The 15,309-nt window shown below is 43.0% G+C and overlaps 1 protein-coding gene across 6 annotated transcripts in view; it reads left to right on the top strand.

Moving 5' to 3' along the window:
• The window catches only part of LOC102791851 (disks large-associated protein 1-like), a 194,845-nt gene that overhangs the window by 87,682 nt on the left and 91,854 nt on the right, over nt 1-15,309 (top strand). For 4 of the 6 annotated variants that reach the window (XM_087850647.1, XM_087850648.1, XM_087850646.1 and 1 more), the window contains one exon: nt 5,405-6,943. In XM_087850647.1, coding sequence (XP_087706773.1) covers nt 5,519-6,943 — 1,425 coding nt within the window. In that variant the 5' untranslated portion in view covers nt 5,405-5,518. The remainder of the gene's footprint in view (nt 1-5,404; nt 6,944-15,309) is intronic. The other 2 variants (XM_087850651.1, XM_087850649.1) reach the window with 2 other exon arrangements.

Genomic DNA, 15,309 nt, shown 5'->3' with positions numbered 1-15,309 from the left:
TTTTCTACTGTAATAGAAATAATAATAATAATATAAAGCAGCTCGAGGCAACTGTTGTTGTGATTTGGTGCTATATAAATACAACTGAAGCGAATTGAAAGTGATATACTGTAGCTGTAGCAGACCACTGTGTGAAAGGCATTGAATGCATATGAATTTGTGTATGCTTTGGTCCATAACTAAAAATGTGCTAAGAAATTAACAAAGTCTGGTTTATTTGAAGCTAAGAAGAAAAGTTTAATATCTCCAGTCAGGCTCTTCAGTGGTTTGCCTCATACCTCTCACACAGGAAACAGTGTGTGGTGTTGGACGGGGTCAAATCTCCATATTTAGACTGCGATACAGGGGTTCTTCAAGGATCTGTTCTTGGGCCCTTATTGTTCTCTCTTTTTATCAATAACTTACCTGAAGTCTGTCCAAATATATTTGCTCAAATGTATGCGGATGATGCAGTTATATATACGCAAGCAAATAGTGTCCAGCAGGGGGCAAAAGATCTTACAGCTGCTTTAGCATTAAATGGAAGAAACCTCTGGCAGAACTGCGCTCAGGGAGAAGCAGCAATTAGCCTCGACCAGCCTGATGTGAGGGAAAGAAGACAGGACTAAAGGTACACTGTGAAAGAGAGCCAGATAATAATGATAATAACTAATGTTTAAATGCAGAGTGGTGTATAAACGCAAAATAAGTGAAAGAAGGTGAGTAAAGAAGAAACCCTCAGAAGCCTAGACTTAATGCAACATACACAAGGGAGGATTTAGGGTCACCTGATCCAGCCATAACTAATGCTGTGTCAGAAAAGAAAGTTTTAAGACCAATCTTAAAAGAACAGAGGGGTTTGTCTAAAAGACACATTGATGATTCAGTGCGTCTTGGCTTGTATTGTGTGTGCATGTCTTAGTGTTATTGTAGGATCTTTACCTTATAACATAAAGGAGCTTAAGGTAACTGTTGTTGTAATTTGGTGCTATATAAATAAAATAAAATTGAAACGAATTCATATGGCAGTTTGGCAGTCAGAAATCATGCTCCTCTTCTACTAGAGCTGTGCATGTTTTTAATTGGTCATACACTGTCAATGACACCCTTATCATGTGAACATACTTGTAGCTCAGTTTGGAAATCCTCGGTTGACTTATCACGGGGATAGCTATGTTTATGTGACTGCTTAGTAGGATTACTGATGCTAAGGTAAGCGAAGTTAGATAAGGAAAGGCCTGATCTGAATTTACTTTGGACTACAGTTCCCGGGGCTAAATAAAACAAATAAACAAACAAACGAAGTGCAGCTACTCCAGCAAAACAAAGTGAAATACAGAAAAAATACTGAAAACAACAGAAAAACAAATTAAGATTCCAACAGAGAAAGCTGATAATGCAGGAGATGAGTAAATCTCTGATCTCAGATGAGCGAAATAAAGTAAACAGAAAGCTATGAAGCATGAGCCTATGCAGGAAATTAAACAGCTAAAGAACCCTTTAAAAAAGATTATTCTGCTAGAGTGAAGAAATGATAACCTTATGTGATATGATGCTTAACACCAAACTTATGCAACTGCTAAAGCTAGAGACTGAGAGGATGTGTGACCTAGAAGCTACAAATACTATAATAATAATAATAATAATAATAATAATAATAATAATAATAATAATACATTTTATTTGAGGGCACCTTTCAGAAACCCAAGGTCACCTTACAAAAGACACAATTAATAAAACAAACAATAGTCATAAAATACATAAAATAAGTTAAAATTACAAAACAGAGCGTGACAACAGATAAAATCAGCATTAAAGCAAATAAACCAGTTTAAACAGGTATGTTTTGAGCTGTGACTTAAATATGGAGATGGAGTCAATATTTCTTAGTGCAGGAGGAAGAGACTTCCAGAGCCGAGGAGCAGAGTGACTGAAAGCTCTGTTCCCCACAGTGATAAGGTGTGAGGACGGAACGGTAATGCTGGGCTCACACTGTGCGATTTTTTCAGTCGCGCGATTCGGCTCCTGCTCAAACTGTACGATTGACTCGCAGGGGTTAGAAGTTCATAGGTCACGATGCAGGTCTCACACTATACGGCCCGATGCTCTGATGCGACCCGAGTGCTCACACTGTGCGTCCATAAAATGAAGGTTATAACAGAAATTCTGTCGCTCGCTCTCCCTCTCTGTCTTTCACTCACACAGACACACACCACCACCATCAACTTTGCTAAATTGCTAATGAAAAACATGATCAGGCAGCTGTGATTGAGCAGCAATGTCCATCCAACTATTTTCACGGTTGTTGTGGTCGTGATAATTTTGTGATGCCACATCGAAAAGGCTCGGATGAGCTTTCCAAAGTTCTACAAGTGCCTCCATCGCTTGTGTCCAGATCACATGCTGCACTGCTGCGCCGTCTTTTTCGCTGACATTTGTGTTTGCGCGTGCGCAGTGTGAGAAACTGCGGTGACACCCTCACGACCAAGCGATTGATGATCGGGAGCTGGTCGCGAGGTGTTAATCGCTTCTCGTTACCCCACGTATACTACACGATGCACGACGCACGATGAAGGCCAAAATCGGGCCGATCGCCAAAACGGTCGCACGGCTCAAAAATCGGCTCAAAATGGGCCAAAAATCGCACAGTGTGAGCCCGGCATAAGATGAATAGCAGATGATGATCTGAGAGGGCGGGAAACAGTGGTGATATGGAGCAGGTCACACAAATATGAAGGAGCAGATTTATGGATACACTTGAACGTGAGAAGTAAGATTTTAAAATTTATCCTGGTTTCTACAGGCAACCAGTGAAGCTGCTGAAGAACTGGGGTAATATGAGCTCGCGACGGAAGTTATGACCCGAGCTGCAGAGTTTTGAAGAAGTTGGAGTTTATGAAGGGACCTTTTAGGGAGACCAAATAGGAGGGAATTACAGTAATCAATACGGGATGTATTAAGACTATGGACAAGGACGGCAGCAGCATGCCTGGTTCTGCCGGAGGTTTCTTCCTGTTAAAAGGGAGTTTTTCCTTCCCACTGTCGCCAAAGTGCTGCTCATAGGGGTCATATGATTGTTGGGTTTTTCTCTGTATGTATGAAGCGCCTTGAGGCGACTTTTGTTGTGATTTGGCGCTATATAAATAAAATTGAATTGAATTGAATTGAATGGGGGGTAAGGAAGGGGCAGAGTCGGTTAATATTATGTAAATGGAAGTAAGCAGACCGGGTTATGTAATTAATGTGAGACAACAGAATAGCAAATGGTAAATGGTAAAAGGATTGGTTCCTATATAGTGCTTTTCTCTGACAACTCAAAACACTTTACACAACTTGCCTCATTCACCCATTCACACCAGCACTTTTTTCTATGCTCTTTCTATGTAAGTGCTTTCTATCTAAGATTCACACGCATTTATACTCCAATGGATGCATCGGAGAGCAACTTAGGCTTAGTATCTTGCCCTGTTTGGCGTGCAGACTGGATCAGACGGGGACAGAACCACCAAACCTCCAATTAATAGATGACTTGGCTGTTTGTCTTAACATCTTGGAATACCTTCGTCAAAAAAGGAATACTTTCATCTGAAAATGTGGATCTATGTGGATTGTATAGACAGGAAAAAAAACAAAAAACAAACGAATCTTGTCTGGTCTGGTGTCTATTGATTTCGGCAACATTTGGATCATGCAGTGAGAATCTAGTGTAAACAACTTGGAAACATGGATGTACCTTGCTTTGCGTCAATGGTTTGAGATGCTGGTGGTATAATTCCGATTATTCAGAAACGGAAGAAATATAAAATGACATCAATCACCCTCATTTTGAAGCTCCAGGGAGATTTTGCCTCATGGGGTGAGGATGAAGGTGGCACATCAACCCAAAACTACACAGGAGGATGGCAGTTGGGATCACACCATTGGTAACATCTCTGAACATCAAAATGATTCAAAGAAGGCTTGGGAGAAAATGGGGCTTTTCAGCATCAACTCAACCTGTTGTGTTTGGAGGACGGGAAATGCTGAGCATGATCCAAGGAACACCATCCTCACAGTCAAGATTAACATAACATAACATTAACATAAATCAGTTTACAGCTTTTATGTAATGTGGTGTTTTTGTGTTGTTGGTATTTTGTCTCTGTCCATAAAAAATATAATTCCTTTGAAAGTGAGCAACCTTACAAATTCAGCAGATGATCAAATAATTATTACCCCAGTGTATCTGTAAAGTCATATGACACAGAACACCAGAAACCATCACTGCCCATAAGACAGATCTAATGAAATAAACCTGTAACCTGTTTATATGAATGATGATCCTGAAAAAGCCTATGGGGCTTTGTTGACATTAACAATGTCTCAAGATAAAAAAAAAATAAACATTGCTAGTTAGCAACCAGAGATCTCACGGATTCGAAATCTGCAAGTTTCACCACGCTCCGACCAAAGTTCATTGAACCAGTGGCAAAGAAGACCACAAATATGCAACTTTCCATATGTGCTAAAGCAGAAAGCCGCTTAGCTGAGCGTTTTCCTCCGCTGTTCCCCACCAATAGCCGATAGCTGTAGCTACTGATAATGGCGGTGCTAACACAATGCATCAGAGCCACATCAACAATCGCCATTTTCAGCCAAGTTACAGTCACATTACTGGATTATGTCTTACTTTTAGGGTCATGTGGTGTTTTCGACTTGCAACTTCTGATTGGTGGAACTGATGTGAACATGGCATAATTACGGTGATTCTATTGGCTCAAACTATTAAAAAGAGGTGTCAATTATGCAAATCAGCCAATAGAAGCTGAAGTTACAGTCCCTCAAAACCTATTTAAACTGTCTATGGCAGAGTAGGCCGTTGGATGTGAGTGTTTGGGTAATTCTTCAAAAATATTCAAAAAACAAGCATTTTTAGACATGCAATTGAATTTAAATAGTGTCTGCTGTTCAATAACTAAAACATTTGTGCCAAAATTGGACAAACTAGACAACGTCTGAACATTTATTTATTTATTAAAAGCGCAGTAATTTTTCACTGTTTCACTTCAGAAGCATAAATCTTTGCACAGATGCTTTTCATATGTTGATTACTGGTTTTATAAATTTAAATGTGAACCAAAGTATATTTTCAAAGAGGTTATATGCTAAAAAAATAACAAATAACTTGAGGAAAAAATGTACTTACTTTTTCTGTGTTCCAGCCTCAGTAACTTTGACACAGTAACATCTGTTGTAGCATTTACACCTTTGATGAAATCTCACAAATGTTAACTTTGTTTTGATACCAAGATTGTTTACATAGAGTTTGTAATTGCAGAGAAATACTCCACTCATGTCTTTTTTGAGCAGGAAGCTCAGAAAGCCCCTGGTGGCTTAACTGGTTATTAACTGATCTTTTGTTGCTTCTTCTCTCCCTTTCTTCCAGAGTCTGTAGCTCTCTGCTCAGGGACAGTCTTCTGCAGCCCTTCTGTGATCACAGGCCTACCTGGCATTTCTCATCCATATCCTTCTTCTTTCCATTCACCCATCTTTCCCCGTTATGAAAGGCCTGTCCAGTAGCCGGGGTCACCATCATGTGGTCTCCTATGAACCATCATATGATCCACTGGGTCACCATGTTGACCGCAAGCCATATTTGATCAGTCAGATGGACATGCCTGTGCCCATTCCCATGCCACATCCAGCTGAGCTGCCCTACTACAATGCTCAGCGTACCTCATACCCCTCTGACAGCAACAGCATCGTCCCATATGGAACCTTCCCCAGGAGGTGCCACTCTACCTCCTCATCTCACCATCCTGAGGTAAAGGATGAGTGTATGGCCATGGTACCATATGTAGGAGGAGGAGGAGGAGGAGGTGGTGGAGGAGGAGGAGGTGGAGGAGGCTATGGGGGTAAAACACCCACTCGGGTACCAGCAAACTTTGTGGACCCGTTTGAACGTCAGCCATCATTTTCCAGAGATGGCTACCATACATTGCAATACAAACGAGGGGTGCAGGCCCACAGTGGGGGGATGGGGGCCAACAACAACAATGACAGTCCAGGGAGAATTCGCCATCTTGTCCACTCAGTCCAGAAACTCTTCACCAAGTCACATTCACTGGAAGGGCCACACCACACACAGTCCTCCAAGGGGGCCAATAATGGGAGTGTTAATGGTGGTGGTGGTGGCGGTGGAGGAGGTGGTGGTGGTGGCTCCAGGGCCAGCCCAGAAGGTGAAGCTCCACCAGTGGGAGTGCGCCACCGGAAACGCAGTAAGAGCCGTGAGCGCTGTAGATCAGCAGAGCCCAAGCATCGAAGCCACCACCACCACCACCACCAGCTCCACGGCTCAGCATCTGCTCCAGGCTCTGGATACTGGAGCTCAGATGACAACCTGGAACGGGAGCTGTGTCTCTACCACCCTCACCACCACCAACCTCCACCTTCACCCTCCCCCTCCATTTCCCCCTCGCCTATTGCCATGACAATAAGCCGGTATCCCGGCAACAACCCAGACAAGTTCCCCCAGACTCCCCTCCCCAGTCTCTCCTCCTCGCAGTCCCAGCAGTACTTCATGATGGACCCTTACGGCACACTAAACGAGCACACACACACCCACGCACACCATGGCCACACACACCACCATTCTGCACTCAAAGCCTCCCGGAGCAACAACGATGTGAAGTATGCAGCGTCGACAGCATGTGTGCCGATTAGTGGTAGCAGCAATAACAGCGGTGGCGGTATCGGTGGAGGAAGTGGCTCCTTGCTTCCAGTGGGTCTTGTGGACGGGCCCCTTGTGAAGAAAGGGCCATGGTCATCAAGCCTAACGGTGAGCAGGGCCCGAGAGGTCTACACCAACAACAGCAGCCACAACCAGCCACGAGCCAGCGCAGGATCCGGTAACCTAAACCTAGATAGAGCTCTAGTCAAATCTAAGGGCAGTCAGCAGCAGGAGCGCGCTTGCCATTTCTTACAGGTAAATAATTCCTCCCCAACCCCCATCCAAATCCAGTCAATTCACCTTCTCCCCCCTCTGTTGATTCCCTTTTCTCCACAACTTACTTTTTTCCATCAATGCTTCCTCTAAGTCAGTGGTGTCCAGTCCTACAGTTCCAGGTAGACAAGGGCAAACCAAGTGGAGTCCATAAGTTTGTCTTTAGTTTAGCAGATATGTGACAGGTTTTTGCTCTATCAATGCCAAAACAACTGGGCACTTGGCAGCCCTTTTGAGAAAAATCACTACAAAGACTTGAAAGAAAGATTAACACACAAGTCATAAACACTTCTCTTAGATATCTAACTTAATAATAAATAATGTAATTAATTATCATAATATGTGCTCTGTCAATCAGGTGCTGTATGACTGATTATTTCAAAAGTGGGAGAGCAGTAGAGTGATCAAAGACTGAAACTAACTTAAATAAACTGGGAAATAGATTTAATGACAGATATTTCTGGACAGTTTAAGAATGCTCCTACCATGGGAAACCCAGTCATCATGAAATGATGAATAGACGGCAGTGATGGAGGACTTCAGCAAGGGCCTTTCATGCAGGTTAGCAAGAAACATGACCCAGGATGAAATATGTTTCAATTTAGGAGACAGGGTTTAGTAAGTGATCGCCTAGGTGCTTTGAGAGTTTGTATGTTGTTTGGTGTTTGGTTGGAGTGAAAACTGCAAATTTACATGACTGGAAAGTACTACTGAATATCACTGACTATAACTGATGGCACACTAGAATAATGAAGGCGTCGCCACATTCATCAGTTTACAACTCTGAGAACCTTTTGACAATGTAAAAAAATATTATATTTATACCACTTATACTATTATATTTAGATAACCCTGGTATTTTCATTGTTTAAATCAATGACTTAAATACAAATAATTAAATCATTTTATTGAATTAAAACTGATTTCTTACGAATACGATTAGGTGTTTTAGAACATATTATTTGTAAATTGAGAAATCTGACTTCATGAGTGTTTGCACAGAAATGCAAGTAGTGGTGATAACTGCATCATACTGATAAGTTCAGGACACATAAGAGCTATAGTTACTTGCTTCTTTCACATTGAAAGCAATAACAAGTGGAAGCTAGAAACCCCCCCTAAAAGCTACAACCAACACCACTCATTTACATGCTGGGCTTTAAAAGTAAACAAGCAAACCAATGAAAAAGCAACAAGGATTCCAAAATCAGACTGAAAACTGTAAAGATCGACTGGTAAAAAGACAAAAAGTACTCTGGCATTAATGTTTATTTTTTGTCCCAACCAATATTCTATCAAACATGGGTTGTAGACCGGGACAGCAACATACAACATAACACGATTCTTTAGAAACTTCAGGAAAATGTTCATTAAAAGAAAATCAAAAGAGCACACATGCGTATGTGAGTATTGGGAAGATAGGGAACACCACCAAAGACAAATCAACCGCAGGTTACTGCGGTTGATTTGTCTTTGGGTTTGGGTTTGGGCCTGGTTATCTTATCAGTCTTTGGGTTTGGGCCTGGTTATCTTTGCACATGATAAGAGCACTTAAAACAATCTGTTAAACAACATTAAGAAAAATCCCACACTCACTAGTAACAGTGCAGCATGTACTCAGAGTCAGGTGATATGGATTTGTTCTAGTGTGTCCAGACCCTTAGAGGGAACATTACTCCCTACCACCAGTCTACTACTCTTGTCTCCCAAGAACCCCACTGCCACCTACTCCTCTTCTCTACCACTTCCCTCTCTGCCTTTCCTCCACTCACCCAACCCACTCCCACGCTTCCACCTACCTTCTTGCCACCCACCAACCCACCTCTACTTCCTTTACTTCCTCTTGGTTTGGAGAGCCTCCCTCTTCCTTCTCCTCTTCCTCCTCTATCCTCCTTTTGCGTTGAAGAGAGAAGTAAGTGCAGAGCCAATAGCAGCCTTACTCTCTGAATGCTAGGTAATGACATGAACTCATGAAGAACAACATCCTTTCCTGTTTGTAGAGTTCATTTTTAATTTAGTAGTGTTTCCCTTCCTGCCTCGCTACCAGTTACCCTGACTTTCTCAATATTTTTTGTTGGATGAATAAATTAATTTTGCTGTTATTTGAAGTGTCGTGTTAAACTAAGTGTTGGGGAGGTATTTAACGCCACACAGGGAGTAGAAGTGTCTGGCAGTTGCCTAATGGTGCTGCAAGAAAATGTTTTAATGTAATTACTTGATATATACAGTACATTCTAAAAAAACATGTAGCAGGATTTGTGCTGCTGGAAAATCTGACACCATCCAAGAGGCACTTGGTTTGGTGCAATTTTCACTTTTTATTATTCGCATCAAATATACGATCATATTTCAAATCATTTTTACTATACTGGTTGTGTACTCATATTTCTTGGTGGCAGTCATTCTCCAAAGTGTATGAACTGGGATATTCAAGTGATAAACAAACATAGCATTCAGTGTACCTGTCTACAGACACGTCTACATCAAAGACCCACAATGGCCAGAAAACAATGTTGCAGATGACTTTTCTATATGCTGTTCAGTGTTAAGTTGGATACCATTAGCTGTTTGTGCCTTCATTTCATTTCATGTTGACAAGCAGAACAAATGACATCTTATGGCAGGATGAAGACATCAGAAACAGACAAAAGATGATCTAACCACAACACGAGCCTAGTCATTAATTAATCGTGTTACTGCATGATTGGGACCTCCAAAGTTGTGATTGTAAGCATAACATGCATATCAAAATCTTAGTTAGCCGGACAGCAGTCTTTTTTGAAGCATTCAAATACTCGCAGCCCACAGCTTATAGTGTACGCCACGAGTTTTTAAAAATTTGGCTTAAGGGCATGTTACATATGAATATTGCTAACAAAAAGCTCGAGAGGCAAACTATGATAACTGAATAGTCTTGATGCATGCTCAATCATCCAGGTAAGTAAATCTCCAAAAGTTGATTCTTTTCATCTGGACGTAGCGTTTTTGAGACGTTCAAGCTTTAGGCAGTCCTTGCCAAAGTGGGTTAAAACATCTAAAACGTCTTTGGCCAACCCACTTTGGCAAGGACTGCCTAAAGCTTGAACGTCTCAAAAACGCTACGTCCAGATGAAAAGAATCAACTTTTGGAGATTTACTTACCTGGATGATTGAGCATGCATCAAGACGTTTCATTCAGTGGTGTTAGTTTTAGTCATTATGCAAATGTACAGTTTATAAGGTTGGAAACCTGCAGTCAGCTGAGACTGAAAAAGTCACCTGGCTGAGTGACGAAACGTTTCTCCCACAAAACGCTACGTCCAGATGAACAGAATCAACTTTTTGGGATTTCCTTACTTGGATGGTTAAGCATGCAAGGCATTTCATACCTGGCATTAAAACACTGGACACAGTGTCCACCAGTGTTAACAGAAATATGTCTATTACAATTTCCATCTGCACAGACTAAATGTCAGAGTGCAGCATGAGTTGAATTTAGCTACCCGGCATATGGCTAAGTAAATGTAGGGTTAGGCTAACCCTAACCATATACATTGTTTGACAACGAAAAATCTAAAATGTTGATGTGATTGGCACTGGGCTGCTTTTTGTCATTCAAAGGGACAGAGATGAGTGACCTGTAAAACCTCAGGTGACTGTGTTATGCCTGTCTCAGTAATTCCATCTCAACATCAGTAAAAGGTCTGACTGCCACTGCTTAATATGAAAAATAAGGTATGCAGAAGTAGACCCACTTCAAAGTTCCACTGTGTAACTGATAGTTAAATAACCTCCCCAGTACCTGCTTGTGTTTATGTGTTATTCTGTTGTGCAATGTGGTGTAATCTGCAAGTGTGTTTGTGTGTGTGTTTGTGTGTGTGTGTGTCGATGCAAGCTCTTTGCGGCTGCATTATACAGTCTGACAGAATTACCAACAAAGTTGTGAGCATTCACGCTGCTAAATACGATACTAAACCCCACAATCACAAACTTTATTTTTAGAGCTTTCTAGATTTGTAATCATCTGTGAGGTTTTCAGAAATTGCCCATTACCTTTTCAAGAAACCAGTGAACAATTCCTGGCAACACAATGTATCTTCGTTCTCTAGAGGAACAATCGTGACCCAAGCTGAGGAGACAAATGTGGAGACAAATCACCGTTTTAAAACCATTATGCAAAGATAGAGGTCAGCTCATAGCCAAACCCACTGTGGACACATGCCATTCATTTCTGGTTAATCAACTCGAGGATTAGTAGGAAAGAAAATAGTGAAACATCAGCAGGCTAAACAGAGGTGCATTTTGAAGTATTGCAGCATTATTACATTAGATGCAATTGTCTAGATGTAGATATTCCACATAGCTTTGTGTGCTGGCTCACTTTTATCAACAGGAACAGACCTTAATTAAGGACTGGCCAATCAGCTCCGTAGTCAGGATGGTCCTATCATCCCCCGGTAGGACTATAGATAACCAGTATTGTTGGGTGGCAGAGGAGGCTGTAGCAAGAAGGACCTGATGCTTAGCAGTTTGATGACAGTCATTTCTATTTGCAATGCTTTCTGCTCTTTAATCTACATGCACCACACAGCTCTCTCCTCCAGGCCCGGCGGCTACTGAAATAGGTAAGGTGTAGTTAGTGTGATGAATAACAGGTGAACCCACTGCTCAAAGGGCAGACCAGGAGGTAATAACGAACGGAGTCAGCCACCCACTGGATTTTCTCCAACTGGTACCCCAGATGCTGTACCTCCTTCCATCCAACTGCACTTGTCTTCAGGTTGACTATAAGCCCCATCTGCCTGAGGGACTCCAGGACCACAGCCACCCACCGCATATGCTCCACTCAGGTGTCACAGTGGATGAATAGAATAGAATAGAATAGCTTTATTGTCATTATATGACATAATGAAATCACAATTGCATGTCCCTTTAAAAAGCCATATGAAATAAATAATTTAGAGACAGTACACGGGCAAAAAACCCAAAAAACCAAAAATGTAAAAGTAAGATGGCTGATGATGATCAAATCACCCAGATAGGCACCAGCATATGCACTGTGTGGATGCTGCACCCAGTCCATGAAGTGCTGGAAAGTGGCTGGGGCTCCAAACAAGCCGAACAAGTGTGATGAATTGATACAAATCATATAGAGTAGAGAAGGTCATCTTTTCCTTGGACTGTGGAGACAAGGGAATCTGTCATTATCCCACAGTTAAATCTAGTGTTGTGTAAAGGTGAGCAGTGCTAACTGGTCCAGGAGCTCATCGACCTGGGGCATTGGGTAGGCGTCAAACTTTAATAGGGTGCTCTACGAGATTGGTACTTGTAGGGGCTAGATCACATCTGCAAAATGCTGTTGCAATGCAGCAACATCTGCTTTCTAGGCCTGTTTGAGATGGTCATCGCAATAGCGTCACAAGACCGCTCCATTGGGAAATCCTCCAGGGAATTATCAGAACTGGTGAGGTCTCCCATGAAGGCCCCGCTGTTTCCTCCTCCCCAGAGTCAGCGATGACCTCACATCCCTGCTGAGCACAGCAACAGACCCTGCATGTCCCTACTGGCCACATTCGCACTGCCCCATTAACCTACTGAACTCGATCCCATCTGTTCCAAAATTCAAAGGGCGCATCAGGCTTGAGCTAACTACAGCCTTCAGTCTATGTGTTGTGCCTGACATAATTAATTTCAACCGGTCCCATGGGATATTTATGAATGTCCACATGCACACACCTAACCACCACCCACTCGGCCTCTAGTAATGCCCCTGGACTAACTAGGGTTTGGTGGACCACAAGGCCACCAAGGCCTGGCATATACTCCCTCGGCACCTTACCAGTACACAGTCTGTCTCTTGGGCCCGGAGGACGGTGTCAGAAGGAACATCTGTCCCACCTCCATTACTGGGCAATCCTGGCAAATGTGTCCTGTCATGAAATCTTTTCCTCAGGGACGGGACTGGTCGACTTCCACTGGCCACAGCTACTCTCGGGACTGCCCCAGCTGCACCACCAAGTGATCTTCAGCTACGGCAGTTTCAAGGCTCGCTGGCCAGTGATAGCCGACCCACTCCGCTCTGCAGAGAGCCCCTTCACGAACTGTTCATGCACTACCACATCCACAGTCACACCTCTCTCAGCATGGGGCTAGGCTGCAGCCTGCAGTGTGTGGCATCGTGCAGCCGCCCGGCGTAGGTGAGGGGCCTGTCTCCCAACCCTGGATGTTCTTAAACGAGGCCCTTGCCTGGGTGGAGAGGCTGAGGGTGGCCACCTGGGCCTCGCCTGACAGCAGCTGCATCTAATGTCTCACTCGACCTGGACCCGCAGTTTATTCAGCACCACCTCCGGCTCCTGGTGCATCACTGCCAACTCTCCCACCATCTGTGCCAATGCCTCCACTGCCCGGACTGGCTGCTGATCCATCATACTGAGCTGGGTTTCGGCACAACTATAGCAAGAAGGACGCGATGCTTGGGAGTTGTCAGTGATTTTTATTTACAATGAAGCACGCAGCTTTGCAGCTGCCCTCTCCAGCTTACACAAACCATACAGCTCCCTTCTCTGAGCCCTGGCAACTACCGAAATAGAGAAGGCATAGATAGTGTGATGGATAACAGCTGTGCCAGCCAGCCTTCCCTGGCACTGTCCCCAGAGCCCACTGTTCCACCCCTCCCCTGCAGCTGAACCACAAACCACACCCTGCTGTGGAGGTTCACGTCTAGCCATTAGTGTAGCACTATCCACACTCCATAAAGCCACATTGTGCTTTATGGAGTGTGGAGAAAGGAAATAAATAAAATACGAGCACATGTATGTGAGGAACACAAACAGTGGGAGTTTATTTCTCATTTCCAGCTTAGTTTACTCATCGACATGCAACAATGAAAGACTTAGCTGACCATAATTAGGTAGCATACCTGGATGAATAACAGCTAAAACACTACTCAATTATAAGATGTTTATGGCACTTTTTTTTACCTTAAGTTCTAACAACTTGTCCAGATGCCTCACCGGTTTGTTCTGCACTCTTCACCGTGCCCTCCCCACACCCTCACATTTGAACTAAAGAGCATGTTCCCAGCATGATCACATTATGGTCTAATAAAAAAACAACAAAAACCCCCCAATACAACTATTAGAAATATTCTCCTATTTTCCAAATTGATAATGACGATGGATGCCCACAAATGGATCCAACACAAAAGTGCAAGCTTGTACACGGCTAGACACATGTTTGTTGCCAGCCCGTTCTCACTCCCGAGGCGTAACATGCTGACGTTTTGTCACGTCCCGCGGCGTTCCTGAGGAACGCAAAAGGAGACCTTCGGCGTTCTTATGGTACGTGGGGGGCTATGGCCGAAATCCAGTGCAATGACGCTCCCGCGGTAATAGGCGTTCCAGCCCTGTATTCCAGCCCTAAACCTAACCTTATCCCTAGCCCTAACCATAACCTTTTTCCTGAGCTTAACCAGGACTTTAATGATGTTAAATAGCGTGTTTCTAAGCGATTTGAAGAAAAAGAGCGCACATGTGTAGATTGAGTCCATACGGTTCTCATATTTCCTCATTTTTCCAAGGTCGTCATTTAGGAACGTGGTGGGTAGCCGAAAACGTAATATGTTGACGATTTGTCACCTAGCCTAAAATGTGACGCTTTGGGAGTGAGAACGTGTTGTTGTTGCAAGTGTCAATATTTGTGGAAATACAACATGAAATTCTAGAGAGGCAGATTTAATTCATGATGAATCCGAATGAAATGATGCTACTAATTTAACCTGTGGAAATGGGCTAAAAATCACCTTGATTGTTGAGCTACTGCTGATCACTTGGCTATTGTCCATCTCTTCTATTCATAATAAGGGCCGCTCTCCAGTGCTGTGGGCTATGCACTTTAAACAGTACATGACCTCAGTGCACCATCTTCCTATAGGTTTGTTAGAAAGGGAAGCAGTTTTCATGAAAGTTCTGCTTGTGTCTTTTTAAAAAATATAATTTTGTGTAGTGCAATACCCAGACCTAGTCCACACGTGTGACCTTTCCCGCTGAGCTAGATTTCACAGATAATGAGTGGGATTCAGGAACTCCTGTTTGAACTTTAGACTAAGTCAGCTTGAATTTAATATTCGTGCACAGCTACAATACTTTCACATAAGGAAGATTACAAATGTGCTTCATGAGCGTAGACAAGCAGAATCAAGTCAAAACCAAACTAGATACAAAGACAAAAGATTAGCATGACGGGGAAACTGAGGAAAAGCTACGTTTGTCTTACATGCAACGTCTTGCTGTTAAGTATCAGCTACAAACAGCTTATCAGAGCTGCTCAGTTAGCTGTGTCAAAAGAGCACATTAAAGCTGTCTCCATTC

Source organism: Neolamprologus brichardi, chromosome 14 (genome assembly GCF_056152115.1).
Source record: "Neolamprologus brichardi isolate AB-2024 chromosome 14, ASM5615211v1, whole genome shotgun sequence".
In the NCBI taxonomy this organism is placed as follows: Eukaryota; Metazoa; Chordata; class Actinopteri; order Cichliformes; family Cichlidae; genus Neolamprologus; species Neolamprologus brichardi.
This window is presented reverse-complemented; position numbering and strand designations above follow the sequence as displayed.